The sequence below is a fragment of the Opisthocomus hoazin genome, chromosome 20 (genome assembly GCF_030867145.1).
Source record: "Opisthocomus hoazin isolate bOpiHoa1 chromosome 20, bOpiHoa1.hap1, whole genome shotgun sequence".
NCBI lineage: Eukaryota > Metazoa > Chordata > Aves > Opisthocomiformes > Opisthocomidae > Opisthocomus > Opisthocomus hoazin.
Genome location: NC_134433.1, coordinates 8,845,322 through 8,870,420, shown reverse-complemented (window position 1 = coordinate 8,870,420; position 25,099 = coordinate 8,845,322). Strand labels below are relative to the sequence as shown.

Below are 25,099 nucleotides of genomic sequence, written 5' to 3'. Positions count from 1 at the left end.
GATGGCCTGCAGCGTGCCAGCACTCTCCGCCAGCCAGCCTGTCCAAGGAGGAAACCCAAGTGACAATCCCTGATAACAAGCCCTGCTCGTGGCCAGAGGCCCAGGGGCCCTGCACGGGAAGGCAGAGACCAGGGGAGCCTGCACTGAGCCCATCGCAGAACCCCATGCTCCAGCCTGGTTTACAGGATTGCTTTGTACGCACAAAACCCCCAGTGCCAAAAAGCACTGCGTACCCCATGCCCTGGGGCAAGCATGGGCGCTGCAAAGGGATGTAGTAGAAAAACTAAAGGTTTATTTTTTATTTTTTTTTTTTTTAACAAAATACATCCTTACATAATAACCATTTTTCTCCCATGCTGAGGGACTGGGCATGGTTCCTGTCAGCTCTCCTTCCCTCCCCCTCTCCTCACTTTGGAGCTCTCCAAGGGTGCTGCTGGGGAAGAAGAGGCAGCGATGCTCTCCCTGGGGGCTTCAGGGTGTGGGATGCCCTGGTATGGACCCCGCACACTGGGCACGGCACAGCGGGAGCCCTTCGGAAGGCAGCAGACCCCGGCACCCGCAGCAGGGCTGGTGAAGGGCCCCAAGGGTGCCTTAGTTCAACCCACCCACAGCATCACAGTGTGTCCCACCAGAGGCAGGGTGCCTGGCCGGCCGGACCCTGGCCTGGCTGCAGGGCGTCACGTTCCCATGAGCCAGTGTCGGACACTGCTTCTGCTGGCCTTGGGGCTAGTGCAGGCTGGTGACAGGGGATGATGACCGTGCTTTAGGAGAGGAGGAGGAGGAGGAGAAACAGGGTGCAGGTTCGTTGGTCCACATGGATTCTGCCGAGAGAGAGGTGCACAGTGATTTCTGTGTCTTGCCCCCCGCTGCCCCTCTTCAAGCGATGCTGCCGTCAAAGATGCCACGTCAGTCCCACATCCTGCTCCCAGTGCTTCCCCATGAGCCTGCCTGCCCTGGGAAATGCTGACCCCAGGTTAGACGTTATAGCCCACAGTTCAGATCTCCTCCATGCCTGCCTGGAGCCCTGCTGCCTTCCTGGGAGCCTTGGGATAGCCCCAAGACCCATAGCCATCACCCCCTCCAGCCGTATGCTAGCAGGGCAGGAGAAACACCACTTACCTCTCACTGCGTGTTGTCCAGCTGCTTTTCCTTCTTATGCAACTTTGACTGGGGGTTAAATGAGAGAAAACAATGATTCCGTTACAGACTTGCCCCTTTCTAATGCCTGGAAAAAATGTGGTTGAAGAGCAACTGCTAACCCCCGATGTATAAGCATATTTTCAGATGAATTTGAGGAGAGCTGTTTTCGTGTCCTATGAAAGGCCACAAAACATCCCACGGTCACGGAGATGTTCTCAGAAAAGGGGACATTCCCCATTTTGCTAAAGCACAGGTCTGGCCCTGCTTCCGTTAAAGTGATGCGAGTGTTACCAGATATTGGAATATCTGGGGATAAAGGGAGCGAATAAAGCTGTTAACAGTGAGTCACACAGAGAAGATCTCTGTGGTTTTTGAGAGGAGATTCATGGTTCCTGTCTCTGACAGTCCTGAGGGCTCAGGATTCCCACTAGCTCAGGAGGGTGACTGGTTGCTCCTCAATATAAATGTTGTTTGTGTTACAGCATCATTACCCATGCACACATCCAGACTCACACACCCGCAAGAGCCTCTGCAGGGCAGCAGCTCGCTGTTACTTACAGGCTCCTGTTCCGCATATTTGAATTTCTTCTGCTTGTAATAGTCCCGTCCTTGGAGAAAATGCAGCAGGAGCAGGTCGCAGAGGACAGAGGCCTTAAATCAAAGCACGGTTAGGGTTGGGGCTGCCCTCCCAGCTCACCTGTGCCACCTTGTACTTCCAGCTTGGGTCACCTCTGCTCCAACCCACAACGTGGCAGCTGCTAAGAGCATATAGCCCCCGAATGTCCCTTTAGGTGTGCTGGGCTAAAGACCGGGCTATTTAAGTCAACAGAAATCAAGTGTTTCCACTTTAGGTATATGCGGAGCACAACACCCTTCAGAACATGCAGAAGTCTTTTATGACCACAGCCAAATAGGATGCTGGTTTTCTGTTGTGCGTGAGATACCGCCCATCACCTCCCAAACCCCCTCAATACCAGCTCGAACTTGAAACTATCAAGATATCAAGACACGGCCCTGCCGTGAAAGCCCGCCTTCCCCTCACTCGGCAGGGCAGCGGCTCCCGCGAGCAGAATTCACATCAGCCGGTGGGCAGCAGGAATCGATTTTCCTGAGCTAGCGAGGCAGGAGAGCACCCCCTTTCCCCCTTTTGCCCATCCCTTGGTGCCCGAGCAGGAAACCGTATTTCACTGCCGCTCAGGGACACTTCCCCATGGACGTCACAGGCAAGCAGAATAATTTGAGAGTCTTCATACAGAAGCTGGAAATATCTGAACTTACCACTCCAAAAATACCAATTCCAGAGCCAATTGTGGTCATGGTTGGGATGATGTCAAATTTGCCTGCCTGAATAAAATCAGAGAAAATAGGTGATGTGTTACAATCAGACCAGGGCTAAAAAAACAGGGTGCCACAGACATAGGTGGGGTTTAGCTGAAGAGCCTTGCAGCAACCCAAACCACAACCACAGCACAGAGAGAAACAGGAGCTGGGTAAGAGCTGGTTTTAAGCTCATTGGTCAAACAGAAAAATATGGTAGGTTGGTTTTAGGCTGACATAAGTTGAAATTACTTTGCTTCCTGTATTTTTAATTTAAAAAAAAGAAGTATACTCTTTAAATATTCCTAATGGGAACACAACCAACAAATCCTGTTCTCCCAAAGGGAAGAAAAAGACAAAATAGAAAAATGCAAATTATCAGCTTTTGGAAATATCAGTAAAAGGTTTTGACTTTCCACAGTTCCCTCCCTCATGATGTTTTTTGCAACAAAGCCACTGACCAAACCGCAGCTGACAGACGTGACCTGTAAAATGGGCTTGCCCTCTATGTTCCTTTCCCCAGCAGTTCCCAAGGGCTGCTGTGAGCAGGCCAGCACCTGGGGAAGCCACTTGCACTGGTTTTCCTGGCCCCAGGAAACCCTGGCGCTGTGTTCCAGAGCTGGTACATTCCTGAGGACATGGCACTGCCATCCTGGGCATCCGGGGGCAAACCCAGCGCCTGGCCACCCTTACCTTGCCATTCACCAAGATGTCAAACCGGATCCCAAACACCTTGTAGAGCGTCCTCTTGTCTGTCCCATCTTCTTTGTAGTATTTGGCATATCTGTCCGTTCGGATCGCAAACGTTAATGTCCTGCAAAGGTGTCTAACAGTCCCCTGCAACCCAACAGCATCGGGATCTTGGTGGGCTGCAGAGCAGGACAAAGAGCTGGGGATGCTCTCTCAAGGACCTGCTCCTGACCCTATCCTTAACTCCCCACCACCACCCCCAAAAAGGAGCTGGGCTGTTTGCACCTATCCCTTCTGTGCCTCTGTTTCCCTGTCTGCAGGCTGTAGCTAGAGCTCCTGCTTGTGCCGACATCTGATGACCCCAAGTGCTCTGTGACAGCGGATATTAGTGCAGCACTAGTGGCAGCTGCACCCAGAGCGGCAGTGAGAGCAGCAGCTCATGCCTAAGTGTCATGCTGTGGCTCAATGCTTTGAAGTGCAAGAACACGCAAGGTGACCTTGCACCATTTCCAGCCTTTCAAGGGGCTTCCCGCAAGCTCAGCTGAGCAGGAGACTCTGCAAGGGTGAGGAGATGTACAGGGAAAGGCAACAGGGTAATTTTGAGGCCGAGAGATGGGTTATCACTTTTCTCATGCCATTCTAAAGAGAGCAGTGCTGTCTGGCACTGCAAAGGTAGTGAGTATTTTGGGGAATGGTCCCTGATCTTCCACCATCCCTTGAATGCTGTGGGATCCTGAAAGAGGTCACCTCTGAATTCTGCCTGGAGAGTTAACAGGGGTCTCCTTACCTGAAGTTGAAGCCTGGTGAAACATTACTGTCGTCATTGTAAAGACCGTGGAACTGGTAAATGGGTTTGCAGTACCGGACGGGCCAGTCGAGGTCACAGTTCCAGTCTATGGTGATGCCCACCACTCCACCCTGCAGCAGCCAAGAGAGGAGTCACGAGGTTGCCCTGCTCAGCCCAACCTCCTTGGACCTAGTCTGCATGAAGAAACTCCTTCTCTCCTCCTATGTGGCCTTTCTCAATGCTACGAGGTGCCCTGACTCTCCAGGGTACACAGACCCCACCGCTGCTTCAGCCCTCCTGGGCATCCTTGGCTTCGTGCCCTATGCATCACCCCATGCAGAGGCGCTTGCTTCTGCCCAAAATGCTGGATACACGACTGAAGTCATGCCCTCTTGTTCCTGGTCAGCATCCCATCCCCACGGCATGGTCCTGAGAAACAGTGCCCACTGCAGATCCCCCACAGTCCTAGTGGGACAGCCTTCCCTTGCCTGATTTTACCCATGAGATTTGCCTGCCCCGAGGCTTAACCCTGCCATTAAACCTTCAACGTCACAGGGAAAATGAAAGGCAATTTAACAAGACCATAGAGGAAAGTGAAAAGAACCCATGAAAATCAGAAGAAAACCTCCTCTATGAGGTTTTCTGCTAGGAAATGAAGCAGTCCCTCCTGAGCTCGCTCCAGGTTTTAACTAGCTGTGCCTCAAAGGCTCTGCTTTTTGCACCGTTAATCTATGCAAGTCTCTGATTTTGTTCAATGCCTGGCAAAGTTAGCTGAAGGCTCTGCAGTGCAGAAACAGCCAATATTCTTGCATATCGCCCTGAGAAGCGATGGGCAAAGCTGCACTTCCGAGCCTGGGGAGAGGCTGCAGTTTGCGTTGCGCAATGACCAATATTTGACTGTCCAGCCGAGGATTCTGAGCTCAGTCGCGTGGGATTTGGGCATCCAGCTCTAGTTACTCACTGCACAAATTAAAACAAACTGAACCCTAGATTTGCTGCCAGTGAGTGAAATCTTGTCAATCTTACAGGGGAGTTCCCAAGAAAGGCTTAATTATTAGGCCACGCCCAAAGAGATTCCTAATCTTTAAGAGCTAATTCTGACACTGCCTCGCAAGTCCTTGAGAAAACAGTTTCCTCACATCTCAACGGGCTGGGGATGATTGCCCTGTCGGTGTCCCCCTCCCCACATCAGCAAGACACATCCTTTGAAATTGAGGTACCTTAACAGCCAGGAAGGTAAAATTCTGACCCGATTCCTTTACTATGTATCCCAGGTCAAACACGGGGCATAAGGAATCGGTGACTTTGTGATAGGTGCATCTCTTCAGGTACTGCTTGGTAACGCTCTCAACCAAGTTGCGCCTGTGAAGGAAAAGAGAATGAGAAAGAGTCTGAATAACCCAATAATTTGGGTGGGAAAGGACCTCTGGAAGTCCCCGGTCCAATCCATTGCTCAAAGCCAGGTAACTTCAAAGTGTGGGGCCTCATCCTCCTCCCCCACGTGCTGAGCAGACCCCACACATGGAGAGTGGACCCTTTCTTCCCGTCCTGCCTGGTTTCTCCTACCAGCCTCCCAGCGACTCATGTCCCCCGAACCTCCTCTTGCAGAGGAATCTTCTCTGCTGTTTTCTCTCCCGCAAATGGTCTCCACCTCTGCTTTGGGTTTGCTGCTTTGCTTGCTGCCCAAACCCATTTCTTCAGCATGTCTGCCTGTCCTCATGTCTTTTAACAGCCCCGTCTCTTGTTCCTTAGCTTTGCAAACCCTCCCATGACCTCCACCATCCCTCCCAGCCTCCTCTCCCATTCACATGTCAGCTCACTCACAGGCTCTACCAGGCAATGCTCCATGCACCAACAGTTTCCATCTGGGACAGCTCATGGATAGCGTATCCCACAGTTTTCACACTTAGCTGGATTTTGCCATCTCCTCCAGAAAGGGTGAAAAGGGAAGGACAATGTCTTGCCTTCCACGCCGCTCTGCTCCTTCATCTTAAAATAGTACTTCTGTGAAACCTCCCCGACTCAGTTTTGTAAGATGTGTCCCTTGCTCAACCCCGTCCCATCGTTTACACTCAGCAGTTAATTAGCAGCAGTGATCAAAGGCAGGAAGTTTCCCCATGGCCCCAACTGGCTCTGGCTCAGCCCCTGGAACAGCAGCCAGCCTGGCCGCCCTCCCCTCGCAGGGCCTGCTCTCCCCCACCCCGTCCCCTCTCCTGCCTGCCCTCGCTCCAGTTGCCACCCCTCCCTGCTGCTGGTGGGGGATCCCCTCTCCCAGGCACCCCTCGGCACGAGGGGCTCAAGACTTTGCCAAGCGTGCCGGCTGCCACGGTGTTTAACCTTGGCTGCAGCGCAGGGACGCGATCGGCTTAGAGAGGAATCCGCCATCTTCAGCACAAAGAGCTTCTGTTAGTTTGTTCCAAACCAGATCTATAATCAGTGTCATCGCAAATCCTACCGTGTGCGCCGGCAGCACCGTTTCCAGCGCTGCCTGGAAGGGGCCGACCCTACGACCCACTGCAGAAACAGGTGGGAACCGTGACAGTAAGAGGGGCTTCTGCTCATTTTTGGGCAGCAAGCTCATCCTGGCTGCCCACACGCCACTGAGGCATTTAGTATTTTACTGTTATCTTTGGGGAGGAAAAGGGAGGGGAAAAATGCAGAATCAGAGACAATGTATTTTAATGTGCATCACATGAGGGTAACTCAGGGGACATTAATTCCAGAAACCTTTCCTGTAACCACAGCTACCAGCTGAGGTGGGACAGATTTGGGAGGGAAACGTCTCAGTTCCTACCAGTGAATCTGGTGAGTGGTGCGGCAGTTAGAGTAGATCTGGACTTGCTGGTGAGGGACGGTGTCCTCTGTATCAAGCATCCAGCTCTGCCCCTGGTTTCCCCTTAGGGACACGGCTGGGTGAACCGAGCAGAAGCTGCCCCCCAAAACTTCCCCTTACCTGGACACCTTGAACCTGGGGAAGGTGATGCTGTTCTTGATGAACAAGGTGAACTTCTCTGCTTCTGACAACAGGGCAGGGCTGAAAAACACAAGTGTTGGCATGTGTCCATCACTGAGCTCTCCAGCCTTTACAGAAAGCCCCATTTGGTGGGACAAGCAGCACCCAGAAAATCTGGTGATCTAGTCCCTGCCCTTTCTAAGCGAAAGATTCCAACAAGGTTCAGAAAAGCCCCAAGGAAGAAGGGAAGTGCTTGTTAGGGGACAGAGATGGTGTTAGGTGCCGAGATTTCAGTTGAGAAACCCCAAAGGTACAGTGAGATGGCTGGAAGAGAGCTCAGGGGCCCTCGGTGCTTCTCTGGGACCCTTGGCAGACCCATGGCTGTCCCTGTGGCCCCCCTGTGGGAAGAGGAGGCAAGGAGGAACAGGACTTTGCATCTACCAGGAGGTGTTTCGCAGTGGCCCATGGAGTGTGGAGGTGGAGAACATCTCAAGGGCAGATCACAATTTTACTCTGAAGGCAAGTGAGGTAGATGGGGGCTGCTGGTCCATGCACAGAGCACCCAGCAGAGATGGGCTGAGCCACCAGCGAGGTGGGAAGCAAACCATGCCAGGAGAGGCACAAACCCCCAGGGAGCACCAGGCATTATGTACAGCCATGGTGTCTGCATCAACCCAGGCTATCCTGGCAGCAACCCGCAGAGCCCAGGCTTGCTCTGCCCTACACCGAGTGCTGCTGGTGCAGCTGCGGTGGAACCGGAGTGGAGAAGGCGGCAGTGACATCATTGCTTACTTGGGAATGTGGTCATCAACCTCAACAGGGCACCAGCCAAAGATCTCACAGGTCTTCACAGAGCTGTTGAAAGGCACACACTTGCCCGTCATGAGCCCTGTGGGGAAGAGAGACGGCTGCTCACACACCTGGATACTGGGAAATCCCGGCCTCACGCTGGGATGGATGGGATCTGCTTGGAGCTTCAGCCCCGCCACAGACATCCAAGGCATAAAATGCTCAGGGCTTTGGTATCCCTTTATAAAAAGGTTAATTAACGGTGTCCTCTCAGCTTGGGGCAGTGGTTTCTCTTGCACTATTGTACAGCGGAGCAACTGGGCATTTGTCTTGCTAAAATACACCTCAGAAGATGCCGAGCTGTTAGAAAGACAGCAGTCTGGGGGAAATGGTTTAGTCTTGATTAACCTTTAGTTGTGAGAGATTTTTACAGCTCAGATCTCTTTTGGAAGAGGCAAGCAGGACCAACCCAGGTGGGACTCTCACCGGGGATGTCAGAGGCTTTTCCCAAACCCCGTCAGCTGGTGGTCCAAAGCAGGTCCCACCACCAGACATACCAGCCCTGCAGCTTCGCCGAAGCAAGCTGTGCTCAGCGTGTCTCGCCAGAAACGCCGTTGCCAGAGCCTCGGGGCCGCGGGCCGTACCTTGTCCTTGGCGGCTGTATCTCCCTTTGCTGCAGTCGCTGTCCTGCGTGCAGAGCCCGGCGTCCGGCAGCTGTTTGGAGAAAGCAGGCAGCCGCCTCTCAGCATCACACCCTGCGCTTTCGGTCTCTCTGTCCCTCCTGCTTCACCAGGCAGCATTTTTCTCGGGGGAAATGCTGCTTGGCTGCAGCCAGAGCCTCGGCCACACGCCGCTTCCCAACCAAGGTTGTCCAGATTAAGCAGAAAAAAGGGGGAATTTCTTTTTTCAACTCCAGGCAGATGCTTTTATTCAAGCCTCAAGCCTGCTTTGCTTGATCATCTCGAAGGGAAGAAAACTTAAATGGATGCTGACTGTTTTTCAGCAGAATAAAAGCCTTCACGTAGCACTCCCAAGTCAGGAACAATAATATGGGGCCAGGCTCAGGCTTTCACCAAACCTCTCAAGGTCAAGAAAACTCCTTCCTCAGTGCCACCACCACAACCCCCCTGAACTACAGACGCTGAGGCAGCTGCAGGAAGCCACTGTGTTTACCTCCGGGCAGGTTCCTTGTTTCTGTCCAGGGGTGACAATGAAGTTGGTCATCACCACAAATGAGCTGTCTCCCTGCAGAGACAAAGCCAACGAGCTCACAGCTGGCATGACATTTTCTGATGGAGTCTCTGTGAGGACCCTGTCCCTGGGCCGAGGGGTAGGGCACCCAAAGCACCGGCGCATGTCCAGGCAGACAGCACCTTTCTCCCCAAGGCTGGGTCATCCACCCTCCTCCTCCGCTGCTCGGGAAGTTGGTGGTGGCCCTGGGGAGCTGTGGTCCACCAGCCCCGGGGACAGTGGATGACCCCCTTGCTGCCAGAGATGCTCGTTTGGAGGCACCGAAAGAGCCTTGATCTTTTTGAGGGCAGCCTCAAACATGCCCCATCACCCATGGTGAGTCCCAAGCACCAAACACTCCCCCAGGGTGATATGTGGGCAGAGGTTTGTGGCAGGAGCAACCCGCTTTCCACCACAGGGACACCATTTCATGGTTAGTCTCATGGACACCCTACACCGAGGAGCCCATCTGTACCTCAGCATGAGGGGAAGAATGGCTGTCAGCACAAAAGCAACACCCTCAAACCCTTTCACCCTGCCTCCTTACCTGGGGTGGAAAAACATAATCCACCACATCCCAGATGTGAGGGCCCAGGACACTCTCGTTGGTCAGTGTCAGGCCTTTCAGCTTCACTGAGACCGAGCTGACGATGCTGTCCTGAGACTGGTAGCCCTTCTCGTAGAGGAAAACCCACCTGGATAGGGTAAGGTAGTGAAGTGAGCATGACCACCAGTGCTCATCTACAGGAGCTCCATGCCCCAGCACATCGCTGTGGACTGGGGCTTCCTACTAAGTCCCACCTCAGGGTTGATTTGCCAAATTCCCCCCAGCTGGGTGAAGGATGTGTTGCTGAGCTCTCTCACTCTTTGCCCAAGGCATGCAGCAGCTGTGGGACCTGACCTCCGCAGTGGGGTGATTTACTCAGGGGACTGGGACACATTTTGTGGTTGAGGGTGGGTGGAGGCAGGTGGAGCAGGGTGGCCATCCGCCATTTGTGATTCAAGTCTACAGCGAGTTTGCAGCTTGCTGGGCTCGGTGACCCACCCAGACCCTCCTGATCCACTTCATAGCCACTCTGCAAAGATCAGTGCCTCCACAGCCAAGACAGGGATACGTCTGGACACAGTCACGTCCAGGGCCACTATTCCCCATCCAGCAAAGGGAAGTGCGGAGCTGTGGCCCTGGGTGCAAGAGGGCTGCCGGAGCAGGGTTGGGGACACTGCTGTAGTCGGCACGGAGCTCTCCCTGCCTTTCCCAGCCCATTGCACAGCCATTAGGGCTGGCTCCTGACACTATTTAACCTATGGCATAAAGCTGCCACTGGATTAACTCTGACTCAGGGAGACTATAAACATGGGTGAGCAACCATTTTGGGTAGCACTCCCGGCAGCGCGTTCCCGGGGCTAAAAAAGGAGCGGTCTGGTTTTTGTCCCCGCCGCCGTGGGCACCGGTCCCACTGGCCGTGACAGAGGCAGCGCGTTGCCCGTGGGATGGCCTGTGACGCCAGCCCGTCCTCGGGCACCCAACCGATGGCCATGGGGGAAAATGGGGGAACTCTGGGTGCCGCCCGGAGGTCTGCCCTATGGGTGTTGGACCTTGTGGGGACCTCTTGGGGACAGTGCTTTTTAGCTTGAAGTCCCATCGGCATCCCGGGACAGGGGCGAGGGGACCTCAGGGATGGCATCTGCCCCAGTACCTGGGGATGGGAACAGACATTCAGCACCGCTGCCACCCTAGATCCAACCTCCTCCTCCAAGGCAGAGGGCCACGCTTGGTGACACTGGTTACACTGGGCATCTTCCCCATCACCCTGGGGCTGCAGGAGGCTGTGAGCTGGGCAGCACCATGGTGCAGTGTTTCCCTAAATCTGCCTCCAGCACGGGGCTGCTGCCACCCTGTCCCTGCCCACCGGAGGTGGCTGTGGGCACACAGGGGTGGGCACACAGGGCCGGGCACCCCTCCCTGTGGTGGAGCAGGATGTGGCCCCCACCCCGCCACTGAGTCATGGTCATGGCAAACGAGGCATCAGTTCCTCATCATGCTGCAAATGCCACCTTGAGCCCTGCCCAGGTAGTAAAAGACCTCTGGCGTTACTCCCCATCGGGGCAGAACCGCCAAGCCCTCCTCCCTCGCCGGCCCCGTCCCACGGCTCAGCCCGCAGCCTCCTCACGTGCGAGGTTCTCTGGAAACAAAAGCCAGAAAGCGACGTCCAGCCGGGGAGCGCCCGGCATCGCCTGGCCAGCAGCGATACTGCCCCATCTCGGCGTATCGGCAGGCAGAGGACGGAGCTGCTCCCCAAGGGTGACGCCGGGTCTCTCGGTGGGGTCAGCCCCGTGTCCCTCGTCTGCACCGATGGCACTGCCGCACAGCCCTCCAGCACAGCCACGTGTCGGCACGCATCACCGTGAGCATCCCACGCCTGCTGCCAAGCAGGGACCAAAGCTGGGGTAATTGTAAATAAACAGATATTTGCCTGCCAAATTTGCTTTCACAGAACAGAAAATCCCCAGCGCTGCAGCTGGGTGCAGGCAGGGAACTGGCGGCAAAGTTGCGGGCAGCGAGGGGGTGCCAGTGGCCGACGGGGCTGTGGGCAGCCGCACTCACTGGCAGCCCCTTGCTGGCAGAGCCCAGCCCCACCGAGACAGCAAAAAAATAAGAATTACAGCAAGTTCATGCCAACCTCCTCCCCTGCCTGTCACTCACCCCCCGAGCTGGTTCTGGTTTTGCTCCCTCCCGGCTGCCTGTCCCGTTGTAGCTGGGTTGCTTAAGCCACGTTTCCTTAGGAAGTCCCGCTCCGAGCAACCGTCGCTGCCGGTTCCCCATGCGCAGGAGCAGCTGCCCCCGGCCGGGTTTGCTGGAGCCCTGGGGTTTCATGAGCTCGGCTCTTAGGAGAGCCTCCGCTGCTCCCACTAACACCAGTCTGGGCCAGCACAAAACCCTTTGCAGTGGAGCATCCTTGAGACCTTGGCTTGGGAGGTTTGGGATGAGGATCACCCCTGTGAGCCAAAGTGCAGGTGAACAGGGTGGGAGCAATGTGGGGGTCCCACGATGACGCCCTGGGAAGCTTTTCCTCCTTTCCACAGAATCTGTGCTAAAAGATGGGATGGGCACTGCTGCTCCCCACAGCTACTCGCTTGCACTGAGCCCTGGGAGCTACTGCCTCTCCTCTGGGCTGCGCTGGGCACCCCGCACCCCAAAAATACCCAGTTTTTCCAATTCATGGCCAGACACCCCGCTCTCCCTGCAAACCTCCTGCCATGGGGCCCTTCCCGATGGAAGGGTGCTGGTCTCTCTCGAGGGCTGAGCCCACAGCAGCCATGGGGGCACAGCAAAGCTCTTTATCAACCATCACATCCTCTAGCACAGCGCATCGTCACACACCGAGGGGACGGGGACCAAATTGCTGTGGCAGGAGCAGCAGCCCCGGGCCACCCGAGGACATGCATCCTCGCAAGACTCCGAGCCCGCCTGCTCCACTCGCTGCCTTTTTTAAGCAATTGCTCTTGCACGGCGGCTGCTCTCGGGGCTGCCTCCCACAAGCAAAGACAACCAGGGATTTGGAGCCAGGCTCCATCCCGGCCCCAGCCGCTGGGCTGGCCCTGCCTCCCCGGCGGGGCGGTGGACGGCGAGATTTATGGTCCTGTCTCGAGCCGCTTGGGTCTCACAAATCACCGCCTTGGCCCCAGCTGCCTCTTAGTTAATGTAAAAGAAAATAAAAATAACAACAGATTCTCAGGCCACCGTCCAGCAGCTTGAGAAGGATTTGGATGCGGCTCAGCGAGGAGACGGGGCCCCGGTGCGCGGAGCAGGGCTGGGCAGGATGAGCCTCCAGCCTGCACATGCAGCAGCTTCTGGGGATGCTGTGCGGACCAAGCAGCTGTCTGGAAGACCCATGGTGGGACATTGGGCTGCCTGGAAGTGGCCATGGCTGGGGGGAATGCGATGCCACCAGCAATAACCCCTGCTTCATCTGGATACAGGGGATATAGGAGCCCTTTTGTCTCTGTTGCTTTTTAACCCGGTAGTAAAGCATTAACTGGGGGGAAAGCGGGCGCTGGGGAGCCTTACCCGATGATGTACGCCAGGACGATGAGCTGGATCAGCCGGAAGGTCAGTCCCACCTTCTTGTTCCTCACCAGCACCATCCTGGGGGTGTCATACTCGAAGAGGAAGGAGGACACCTTCTCCATGCACTTCTGCCCCATGGCTGTGCCAGGGCTGTGCCGCAGCCTCCTGCCCGCCCTGCTGCTCGCCGTGCCGTGGGCTGGACCGTGCCCGCCGCCGCTCGTGCAACTCCTCTGTTTGCAGACAGGAGGGAAAAAAAAAGAAACCGGAAAAAAAAATGATAAAAATGCTATTGGTGTTGCTCTGTGCACATCTGGGCTGTCGGGTTTCCTCCTCTGCGCAGGGACTGTGTTTCCTCTTCCTATAAGCTCTGGGCTGGGAGCAGTCGGTGCCCTACATGGTCCGGGGGTGGGACGGGTGCGGGAGGGTGCAAGGCCACCCCGCTGCCGAGCCCACGTGCCATGGGGCCATGCACCCTCACCCAGGCAGGGGCCTTCCATGGGGACGGAGGGGCTGTGGGAAGGGCTCCGGGCAAGCAGGGACCACGAGGCATCCCTGGGGTCAATGTCAGGATGGAGGAGATGGCGGGGTTCCCGGGAGAGGATTTTGGGAACTGGCATTGGGGTATAAGCTCCATGCCCCAGCAGCCACCTCAGGCTGTGGGTCTCCAGTTCGTGTCCCTAACCCGTGTCCTGCTCTGTCCCTCAAAGACTGCCCTGGGAAAAGGGTTGGGAAAGGGGAGGGTGAGGGCACAGAAACCCCTGCCCAGCAATTGGGAGCCGACCAGCAGGGCAACTGGGTGCCCGGCTTGGCCCCCTCCCATGGTAAGGCTGCCCAGCTGGGACTTGGCCGGCTCCCAGTGCGCGCGCAGGGCTGGGCTGGGTGCATTTCAAAGCATTTTCAGCATTTCCAGCATTTCCTGAAAGGCACGGCCGTGAGCGGGGCCGGGAGGGCGAGCCCGGGTCACAGCGAGGGATGCTTGGCAGGGTGGTGCAGGCACTGCTTGAAGTGAACGTCACTGAGAAAGGGCCTGGATTTGTACGTGCCAGGCTGAAGTCTGGGGGCAAACACTGCTGCAGTGGGAAGCTTCGGTGGGGATTTCGGCTCATCGCTGGGGAAAGCGCAGAGGCTGTGGACGGGGAGCCCCATACCCATGCTGCTTCCCACTGGGCAGCTTCCAGGGCACAGCCCTACGGGGATGAGCTCTTTGCTGGGAGCACTGGGGCTGAGGAGGGTAGTTTATGGGGGAAACATCCTCTGTTTCCCCCACAAAGCCCAGTGCCCGGCAGCTTCAGCACTCCCCGCCAGGACCGGCTCCACCCCATGAGCCCCGGTTCATCTGCTGCCTCCCGTGACCTCGCAGGAGGTGCTGGCTCTCGCAGCCACCGAGGCTGGGACAAAGTCCCCCTCGACAGGGGAAAATGTTTTTGGAAACATGGAAAAGTTTAACCTGCTGGGATAAATATTCATTTTCCAGAACATTTCTTGTAACATCATCACCTCTCATGTTCAATTGCCCATCGCTTAGCATCACGTTGACCTATCAACTCAGTATTTTGCAGACCTGACAACCACGAAATGAATGGAACGAATCAATTATCTTTGCTGGGCAACAGGGAAACTGGGAGGAGAAGCAGATGAACCATTTATCCAGATATTTTGGGTGTACTTTGGGAGTCAAAATCAGATGATCCCACGTTACAAGTGATGTGACACCATCCCAATGCGTCAGTAAGCAACATGGAAAGCTGTCAGACGGGGAGCCAAAAGCAAATACAAAATGCTGATGCTAATCATACAAGACTGAAGGCTGATACTGCTATTGAGCGGAGCAGACAAACCTTATAAGCTTAGATATCTGTCAGGAGAGAAGCAAATAACTTACTGTATGAAACGAGGCCTTTTAGGGAAGGCTGCTCACCCTTGCCAAAGCCATGGGGATAATGAAAATAGGACAGCTAAATTTAACAGCAAAATGACTTGTAAAAGAGTCACTTCTAACTTTCTCTCTGGTGCTTGGAGTCAATAAAATGGTTATAGCATGGATTTAGCTAAAATACTTTCCATTGGGAGACAATATGCATCTCCCATTTTAGCATCTCTTGGAGCCATGCTGCAGCCAGTGAGCGGGGCCGGACCCTGCGGACGCGGCCAGGGCGATGCGAGGAGCGGGGCACCCCGGCACAGGAGCACCCATGGGGCCTGGGTCTCCTCCCGCTGCGTCTGGGCTGCAGGCAGCACCCAGCACAGGCACTCTCTTGGCCATGACATCTAAACATTTGGAAAAAATCGTAGCCTAAACCCTCGTGGGCTTGCATGCCACCATCGCTCACGTCTCTCCTACGCCCGTGCCATCCCTGGGTTTGCCACTCATGAAATTAATTTATAACAAGGAATTTAATAGTCTTTGGGTGGCATTGCTAAGCTACCTGGCCCCATACAGGCGATGTGGGTGCCTGGCTGCCTGCCAGGCTGCACACCCCTGTTTGCTTCCTCGGCGATAACCCGCGTGAGCTGCTGACACACCTCCCCGCCTCTGCCAGGTGGTTATCGGGGAGAAGTGCCCTGCTTGGGCTGTTAAATTGTTAAGCTACCTGCCCAAACAGGGGGGGTCACCCACCGGGAGATGCTGAGTTGACAGCGCTGCGATGCTTTCTGCTGCAGCTCAGGTGCTGGGCTGGGCTGAAGCGAGGTCAGGGCTTGCTTTCTGTTTGCAGTAATCTGCTGTGATAATAAAGATATTACTGCAATGCCTAAATGAAAAATAAGAATAAAAAAAGAATTAGTGGAAACACGGTATAAGCATATTGTGCGAGGTGAATCCGAGGGGTGCCTTGCCCTGCTGCACAGCCGCCTGCACAGCAGCTGTGACGTTGGGCATGTTTTTATCTCGGGTTCCTGCAGCCACGAACTTGTCCGATGCTGATACGCTCACAGTCATTTCCTCCAAACAGCTTCTGCATCTCAGCCGCTTGTCAAGCAGAGCAGGAGGGAGGTCCCAGCGGTGCTCTGCCTTGGTGGTGAGGTGCAAAGGCTGCGGATGCTGCTGGAGGAGCGGCGACAGCTTCAGCTCGGCTGCAGCAGGTCCTGGGCACCGAGGCCGGGTTTGTCCCAGGCACAGAAAGTGCTGAGCTGGGCTTGAACCCAGCAGCGTGCAAACGTGGGACCAAACAGGGTGGGAGCAGGACAACGTGAGGACAGAGAGGGCAAATCCAGGTAGAGATAAGGCAAGTGAGTTCATCTAGCTCTGCTTCCCGTGGGAGGGGAAGACGGAAGCGGCAACAGCAAATGAGGCACTAAAGCCCCTGGGTTAGTGCCCGGGGTTGCAAAGACCCATGACCAAAGTGCCCAAATGCTCTCCTGGGTCAGCCGGCATTGCCCGCTCCCCAGCACCGGGCTTGGCCTCCTCCAGCATCTCCTTCGGCTCCAGCTGGGTCAGATGCGGAGGGCATCAAGGGCTGGTGACCCACTGAGGGCAAACGCAGCAGTGCTGCTGCGGCCTTAGCACAGGACTCTGTCCATGGCCATGAAAGCAATGCCTTCCCCCTGCCTGTTAAATAAACTCAACCTCTGCTTGGGGCTGTTGAGAGAAAAATGCAAGAAATGGTATTTTTCAAGGAGGCATTTGGAAATGTGAGTTCAGCCTTGCTGCGAGCTGGGACACAGACCCAGAGGATGGAGGAGCTGCTGGGGCATAAAGAGGTGGGGTCTAAAAGCTTCTGCATGGGTCTTGAGCCCACCTGCACCCAGGAAAGCAAAGCCATGGTAGGCATAAAATCGACTAGGTCCTTCCAGGCTCTCAGACACTACTTTTCCAAAAACTTCTTGGGAGGGGGAAAAAAAAAATAGATGAGGCTCATTACACAATCCAGACTCACGCTTGGCAGCTTCCAGCATGGAGCTCTGAATTTCAGCACAAAAATGTGCAGCACGCTGCAAATCTGGGGATGGGGAGGAATAACCCGGCGGCAAGGAGATTGAAAATATGACGCTGGGTGCAAAGGGGGCCTGCAGTGGCCAGGGTCGCCAGGAAGAGACCCTGAAAGTTGGTGGCTTTTCCCAGTAATTTTGGCCACCATGGACCCCTTTGCCCCCACCAGCCAGAGGAGATGCCCACACCACCCCGCTGGTGATAGGAAGCGGGGAGGGTGGAAAAAAAATTGGCAGATGAGAGCAAGCAAGGCCCTACGAAACGGCATGTTCAGTTTTCTTTCCAATTTTAACTTGTCCTTGACCTCTCTTCGCTCCTTCCCAGCAGGGCTGGCTCCGCTCCGTGCCCGTCCCGCTGCGACGCCCCAGCACAGGCCGATGTTTATGGTGGTACTCGCCCCACAGAAGCGGCATTTCCATCCCCAGTTGCTGCGGCAACACGTCGCCCTGGAAATACCTCGGTGGCCGTTCAGACAGTGCCAAAGCAAACGTACAAACCCGAGATGGTGGGGGTACCGCAGGGCCCTACGCCCATCGCAGCCTGGCGTGCACACCCCGTGGGGCAGCTCAGCGCTTGCCATGGGGTACAGGGACCCTCAGGGGCTTTTTTTTTTTTGGGGGGGGGGGGGGGCAGTAACACCTTTTTTCTGAATCATGCCTCAAAGACACGCATAGCCCCAGCGGTGATGTTCCCCAGGGGGCCAGGGATCGATGCAACATCAGGAGGGGAATTTGGGTGGGTTTTGCCTTCACCACTACATGATGCACGGCATCCTCAGGGGCAGCTGGTACGGGGACTGGCTTGAGGGTCACCTCCAGCCACAGCGGTGGTGGCCCTCCTGCGCCAATGCTGGAGACCTGGTCTGCTTTTGGACAGAGGAGGCCAAGCAACGGCCCCTTCCAAAAAATCAGTGTTTGCCTGGGTGTCCTCAGGGTAACAAAGATTTTGGGTTACCCTGGGCAGCACCTTTCTCCTGCTCGCAGCAGTGGGAAGGGGCACACGGGGCCACATCCCCGCAAAGACGCACCATGGGCAGATGTTGCCATGAACCCAGATTTGCTCCAAAACATCACCCGCAGCTGCAGCAGGATTTTCCTCTCAAAACATAACGGTGGGCCGAGCTTCGGGCAGTGCAGAGATGGAAATGCATGGCCCTGAGGCCCTGTGCCACCCCCAGAGGAGGCCAAGGCTTTTAATTATTATTTATTTAATAATCATTTAATTGCAAGGCTTATTTAAACCTCCTCTCTCAGCTGGGAGAGATAAGGTGAGGACTATTCTGGATACAGTCAAAATTAGCACTGTTATTTGTATTCTCGTGCCCCGAGAGCAAATTAGCTGGTACTTAAAAAAATTCCCAACAGTCACATCATGCCACTTGTTTCATTTTGCCTTTGTCGTCCCATGCCAGAGACAATCTCAGCTCCATTTCTAGTTTGGCTGCTCTGAAAACCCACAAGAAATCCTGATCTGGTGAGCACAACTCCTTTTACGGCTGAAGAATGCCCTCAGGCACTCCCGTACAGCTCCATGGGCTCCCAAATGTCCCCCAAATTGGCCACAAATAGGGTAAGAAAAGCAAAACCAAAAAATTAATAAAACAACAAAAAAACCCAACAAAAAACCCTCAGAGTCATCCAGTAAAATTGCTTTTATTTCTGTAGTTTCAGAAGTATAAAACAAATCAGCCCAATATTGTGTGAACAGAGTGGATCGTATGGATGCGGCCACGAGGAGCCTTCCCCCGTCTTCACGGCACACCTGGCTATTTACAGTCGGGCAAAGGACACGATTTCGGAAGCAGTAATTTAGTGGAAAAATATCTCTCATATAATAAAATAGGAAACCTTGTTTCATTCAGTTCTACCCCTCAGATAACACCCTCCCACCCCCCACCCCAAGGTATAATGAGTTACCTTTCGCTACGAAGCACAAACTCGGAGATTTCTAGATTTCGGCTGTTCACACATCTCATATTAAAAAAAAAAATAAAAAAAATCAGCATATTCCCAGACTGAAGCCACTGAGGGCACCCACCAGCAGCTCAGCAGCCGCCCTTCCCTTGGTCCCGAGCGCCCGGATCGACGCAGCTCAGACACCAGCCGGCGGTACCCGCGTCCCCATCGCTCCAGGTGCCCACAGCTTTGGGCTCATTTAATGCCCCACTCATACCGAAAGCTGAATAGCACCGAGAGGACAGGTCCAGGGAGCACAATTTACCCTGTGTCCCCTTCCTCACTGCAGCTCTGCAAACCCTAACCCAAACCATGCCATGCCACCTCTGCACGGGGTGAAGCCCTTCTTCATCCCAAAAACCTGACCCCTGGACTGCCACCCCGCAGGGACAAGTCCTGTCAGAAATTGCCACTGCAGAAGTGGGGATGAAAAAGCCCAGGCGGGACTGAACGGGGATGACTGAATCTCTGGCATCATTTACAGAAGGTGATGGCCATGTCAGGTACAGACCAAAAATCACAATAAGTCTCAGGAGCTGGTCCCGGGGACTCCGGTGTGTTTGAGTACAGGAGTGATGAGATGCCAAGGTCACCGAACCTCATGAACATCTCCCACCAACCAGGACAGCATTAGCCTGCGCCCCTGCACAGCAACTATTTGATGAGTTCTGCAGACTCTTGGGAAGCAGCACTATCAACCCGACACACAAAACAGAGACCAAAAATCGTTGCTGAGTTTTCCTACTGCTCCTCTGGCTACTTCTGCCATCCACACTGCGAGCAGCAACTCTGGTTCAGTTGCAGATTTGGTGCTCTTACAGGAATGATGTCCCCCAGCTCCCCCAGTAAAGCCTGTCCTTCCTGCTCCTGACTTGTCCAGTGCCTGGTGGTACCACCCAGCCTTGGCTGAGCAGAGCATCAGAAACACGCGTATGACGTTTTCACAGTGCCAAAGGCTCAAACACACAAATCTAAACCCTTATCTGACCCTGAGCACTACGGCAGCCACGTGACAGAAATAAAACACAGGATGCAGTACTACGTAGCTCTGAAGAGCATCTCTCTTCTTCCTTTTCCAACGTGCCTCCCGACGGGATCACACATCGCTGAGGGAAGAGCTCAGCCAGCAACTGCCCACAATGACACGACGTCCCCAAATCGCACAAAAGATTTTCCACAGCTGCTGCCCAAAGCTGAGCCCCCGGATGCCGGCTCCAGGGACGCAGGACCCTTGCCCCTGCCTTGGCTGTAACCCAACCCGGTGCCTGGCCCCTGAGAAAGGAGTATAAAGTGCTCGTGGACAACCCCGCGCTGCCATCCCGGCGTGTCCTCCGCCGTGCATCTTGCGTTGCTGCTTCCCCGCGCAGGGAGGATCTGTCACAGCAGCCCAGCGATGCTAAAGGTCTTGCTGGAAAGACCTAAGTTTTATTTAAAAACTCTGAATATGCCAGGCAGCACCATCAAAATAAAACTAAAAAGGAAATCATTCCTAAACTCTGCTGTCAAAAAAGCAAGGATCCCAGAGGCTTTACACCTAAAGCTGCTTTTTTAAAGAAGCGCTTGGGCCAAACAGCCACCCGGGGTCCGTTTCCCTCGTATTGCACACAGTCAGACGCCTCGGTGAGGCACAAGACGCAATCCCAACACGATGGTCTCGCCGCTGGGATCTCCAGGTTTGCACAAGAACCTGCTCCAGCCTGTAAAAGCGCCTAGCACGCTGCTGCTGGCATACACGCAATAAATAACTACTCCTGGCCCTTCACCGAAGCATAAAGGAAAAATAATTAGATCTACAGATATTTTTCTACTCCCTTAAAATATTTTAACTGTAAGCCTTTGTAATCAAAAAGCATGGAGTGAAACCTGTATTCCTGACCACTGAGGGGACAGGTAATTAAAGGATGGGGGGAAAAAAAAGAGAGACATGGTTCAGCCGTTCAGGAGGGGAAATGGGGATGTGTCAGAACGGTCCCCCCTAGCAAGCGGGATGCCTGCTCCAGGTAGCCTCAGTGCAGGTTTCCTGCACTATTTTTAGGTAGATCTGGAGGCTTACAGTAAAAAAGCAAATGGAATTTGCTGCTGCTGCTGGAAGGAACAAGCCTTTGGCTGGGACACAGCTCTGGTTTCTTGCCTACAATGGCTTGGGTTTTGGGAACTCACAATCGCACCCAGCGACTGGACAAACAGACCGACGTTGCCCGGGCTTGCAGCAGCGTGGCATCTCCATCAACGGTAAAATAACAGCAATTTGGCATCTCTGTGAACAATAAGATAACAAACTCAGCACCTCTTCAAACAGCCGTTCTGCTGGCGGGTTCAGAGGGAAGCCTGGCACCGCCAGCCCCAGCTCTCTGCTGTCAGGTGAGACGAAGCAAAAATTACCAGCAGGAATTTAACAGCGAGTTAAAATGTCATGATTTCATCTCTGCTCTGAAATGGAGCTCTTATTTATTTTTTTTTCCTTTTAGGTGTCCTTACATTAGAGACTCTCACCCATTATTCAGTACTCATTAGTGGGACCCTTTACACAAGAAGCTCCTCCACACACATACATCTTTGGGTAAAATTAATAATCCTACCCCACACCTTAAGCCCGGGGAAACCAGTGTAACTCAGATGGTGCAATATGGGGTGGATGGACCAAGCAGATCCCCACAGGCGTGATGGATCGAGGCCACCATCTCCCAAGGAGGTGCCATCGGGCAGCTGAAAACCCCCCTGGACCCTACGAATGGGGCTGGGATGCTCTGAATTGGGTCCAGCCTCTCCCAAACTGGTTTGCAGCCTCAGGGAAACACAGAAGCAATTTCCTCTGAAGTCACCGAGCTGGTACTGGATTAAATTCCTGCTGGTTCTTTCCCTGCACAGAGAGCTGGAGATGATCTGTACTAAAATATGGTGAAACCCACCCCTTCAGGGAAGGGCGAATCACACATCTATGGCGTTAGTCTTACTGAAGCCTTATTTTGCAGGCTTCAGCAGTACCTGCATTATGCCCTGGTCCTCTGCGCCAGGGTGAGTCTCATCCACGGTGAAAATCTTTAAAGGGAAATTGGTTGCCCCACGGGATCACCAATTAAATCAATTAGACAGAACATGTTTGAAAAATAAAACTTCTTCAAGACAAAGTATAATAATATTAAAAAAAAAATAATCAGCAACAGTCCTCTAACCACAGAGTATCTATAAAGATCTTTTTAAAGAGCTCCATATTAAAATTCCTTGAATACATTATATATTAAATACAGTAACAACATTTCATGCAAGGTTTTCTGTACAATTAAATCAGCTCAGTAGTATAACAATTCTGTACATTCCCATTGGTCTGGGGGCTCTGCTCATCTGCAATGCTGGTGATGGAGAAAAGAAAGGAAGGATGATATTTGGCACCTACTGTACAGAGGAAGAGTAGCTCTTGCCCAGGTGAAAGAGAAACTGAAAAGCACTGGAAGCTTTGAAGAGGCAAAAAAGTAAAAAAAAAAAAAACCAACAGCAAAGGAGGAAAATGTTATCCAATACCCTGGCTCTAGTGCTGCTGCTGGAATTTAAGAGAAAGGAAAGATACAGGGTCTGGCTAACTAAATCTCATCAGGACGGATCGTAGGGGAAAGTGAGGAAAACAGGAGGGAGGATTTGGAGAGCTGGAGAAGTCACCCGCTATCAGCTCCTCAGCTGACACAGCTCAATGGAGAAAGACTGATTTACTGGACCCCAAAATCCACTCCTGATCCACAAACTCTCGCTGCAGCCTGTGTCACTCCTGCCGCAGAAAAGTCCCAAAAGATAAAATAAAGTTGGTGCCTTATAAAAAGGGACGCCACGACACACACCGCTCATGGAGAAGGACTACGTTATGTACAAGCATACATTCATTCCCGTCTCAGAGGAGGATCACCGGTGTCAAGGATGCCCTGTGCAAGACAGTGATGTCCTCCAAGGCAGAGGACGCAGACTCATGGACATGCTCCTAAGGACTTCAGCTCTACTCCTGCTAGGGGAATAGTCAAAAATCAACTGAGGAAGGAAAGTGAGACCAGGAGGGAGCAGCAGACATGAGGAATGCAAAGTCCGCCATCCCCATGCTTTGCTTTAAATGGTTGCCCCTACAAGGAAGAGGGCTACAGCTTAAATAGTGCAGATGGGGTCTAACAAGACGCCGGACGGAGGACAACAGACAGGACTACACCATGCTTTGGTGCTGGATGAGCCTGAGAATGTGTGGGGCTTTCCACAGCACGGGAATCAAACAAAACAGTGTGATAAATAGGGATAACTTCACCTTCCACCGCACGCACCCAATCTCGACGTATTGACACCCGCCCGCGAGATCCTCACCACCACGCTGTGAAGCTGTTTCCAGCCACTGCAGCCTGCGGGCACCGCTGCAGCCTGCGGGCACCGCGGCCACTGGAGCAGCAGCTGCAGAGATGCACCCACTGACGACACGGACATCATCGAGGGCCAGTGACCCCAACCCTCCCCTGCCCTCGCCCACCGCCGAGCCTTTCCCGGCCCTGCGAGCTGCCCTCGCGCATCCCGCCCAGCCGGGGACGCAGCCTCCCACCCGCGCTCGGCGTATTGCCCAAAACCCCGACTCCCCGCCTTGATCTCCCACGAAGGATGCCTTGCCTGAGCTCACCCCGTCAGGGTGAAAATTGGAAAGAGGGTCTCAAATTTTGCAGGAATAAATCCCCAAGGAATCGCGTTCTGACGACCTCGGTCCACACAGCTCTGTCCCCAAACCCTACGCCAGCTGTCCAGTAATTGCACTCTTATGTACAGGAAAAAGAAAGCTACGAAACAAAACAAAATCAGTATTTTTCTTGTTGACGATTCACCCGCATTTGTCTGATAGTGGGACACATGCATGTCCTGCTGGCTTCTAGCGATGGTCATGCATGCAAGACTTCAGTCCGAGTTACAGGTTAGGGATCCTTTAGTCAGGAGCGTTTCCTTCGTGTCATTCATTTCTTGTCCTGTTCTCCTGAAATGAAGGGAAAAAAGAGAAGATAAAGCATTGGTGAGGGTTCAAAAGCAAACCAGCTCCCTGTTTTTGTTATCAAGAGAGGTTGCTCCTGGGTTGATCCCAGAAGGGACCTGGGATCCCGTCTGCATGGAGCTGGCCCGACTGCAGCCGCGGCAGCTCAGGCTGCACAAGGAGGAGGATGCCGGTCCCCGGGTGAGGAAGGGCTCGGCACCCTCAGCCTGCCGGAGGTCGGAAAAGGGATGAGTCGGAGCCATGCAGGCAGGAACAGCGGGAAGGCGAGCAGACAGGGATCCCTCGTTATCGCTCCTAACGCAAGCATCAGGCAGCACCCAGGGAAAGGCAGCGGTGCAGAGAGGGGGCAGCTCACTGCATCCCACCGCCCCTCCCCGCCATAGCCAGGTAGATGGATACTGCTCCATGGGCTGACGCCACTTACACACACTATATATATATATATACACATACATACATGTACATCCATATATACCTCCACAACAGCCAGCAAGGACCAACCTACCCACTGCAGTCGCTGTCCCAGCCCCACGGCTGCCCTCCTCCCTCCTCCCACCCTACTGATGGATGGAGTTGAACATGGAAGAGAACAGGCAACGCATGGCCTGAAGGAAAGCTGCGGTGTTCAGCTTGAACTCGGTGTAAGCAGCCTTGAAAGCCCTGCCAGAGCTTGACTCACACCAACTAGATCCTCAATTTTCAAGCAGCCGACAGCGGCGTCCCCAGCTCCGCGAGGCAGCAGCTACTCTTTAGCCCCGCGCTGAGAGAGGCCCCGCTGCCAGCCTGGTCTTCCCAGAACAGGGTTTTTTTCATTAAAAAAACATCCACGAGGCAGCACTTTCTGAGAAGAGTTAGAAAAATCACTCATCGCGTATCTTTCGACTGTATTTCTCTATCTTTCGTCGCTGCACACATCATCAAACACATCTTGCAGACGGCTGCTGTTACCGGGCTCTTGATAAATAGGGGTCCTGCCTGGGGTTACCAGCGAGGCTCTGCGCCTGCTGCCAACAAGCTTCCAGGGGAATTAATAAATAACAGGGGAGAAAGAGGGAAAAAAATCCTTTTTCACAACTTCTGCCAAAATTTCTTTGCAGCGCTGGCTGGAGAGCCCAGCTCTCAAGTCCTGAGACAAAACTGATCGCTGCAACGGCAGCGTCCCTCCAGATGACCTCCACAGCGAGGGCTTCAGAGCGAAGCAGCGATGCTGGCGACCGCACTGTATTAAATCTCACTGCAATA

The 25,099-nt window shown here is 54.0% G+C and overlaps 2 protein-coding genes across 4 annotated transcripts in view; both read right to left on the bottom strand.

The window, feature by feature from the left end:
• Positions 1–332: 332 nt before the first annotated feature.
• P2RX1 (purinergic receptor P2X 1) lies at positions 333–13,292 on the bottom strand. Of its 2 annotated transcripts, XM_075440085.1 has the most exons (13): positions 12,976–13,292; positions 9,454–9,601; positions 8,850–8,921; positions 8,321–8,390; positions 7,680–7,776; positions 6,888–6,968; positions 5,155–5,296; positions 3,935–4,065; positions 3,151–3,241; positions 2,419–2,484; positions 1,699–1,791; positions 1,120–1,167; positions 333–821 (listed from the first exon to the last, which is right to left on the bottom strand). In XM_075440085.1, exons 1-12 carry the CDS (start codon positions 13,110–13,112, stop codon positions 1,123–1,125), a joined length of 1,173 nt encoding a protein of 390 aa, XP_075296200.1. In that variant the 5' UTR covers positions 13,113–13,292; the 3' UTR covers positions 333–821; positions 1,120–1,122. The 2 variants fall into 2 exon arrangements, with proteins under 2 accessions (XP_075296200.1, XP_075296201.1); XM_075440086.1 differs by lacking the exon at positions 8,850–8,921.
• A 5,247-nt stretch (positions 13,293–18,539) lies between these two features.
• The window catches only part of ATP2A3 (ATPase sarcoplasmic/endoplasmic reticulum Ca2+ transporting 3), a 59,428-nt gene continuing 52,868 nt past the window's right edge, over positions 18,540–25,099 (bottom strand). For both annotated transcript variants that reach the window (XM_075440355.1, XM_075440356.1), the window contains one exon: positions 18,540–23,842. In XM_075440355.1, coding sequence (XP_075296470.1) covers positions 23,767–23,842 — 76 coding nt within the window. In that variant the 3' untranslated portion in view covers positions 18,540–23,766. The remainder of the gene's footprint in view (positions 23,843–25,099) is intronic.

Coding starts and splice junctions, on each gene's coding strand:
- P2RX1 (XM_075440085.1), bottom strand. CDS start 13,112: ATGGGGCAGAAGTGCATGGAGAAGGTGTCCTCCTTCCTCTTCGAGTAT. Junction 8,922..9,453: donor ATTATGTTTTTCCACCCCAG/GTAAGGAGGCAG, acceptor TTGTCTCTGCAG/GGAGACAGCTCATTTGTGGT. Junction 8,391..8,849: donor AACAAGGAACCTGCCCGGAG/GTAAACACAGTG, acceptor TTCTCCAAACAG/CTGCCGGACGCCGGGCTCTG.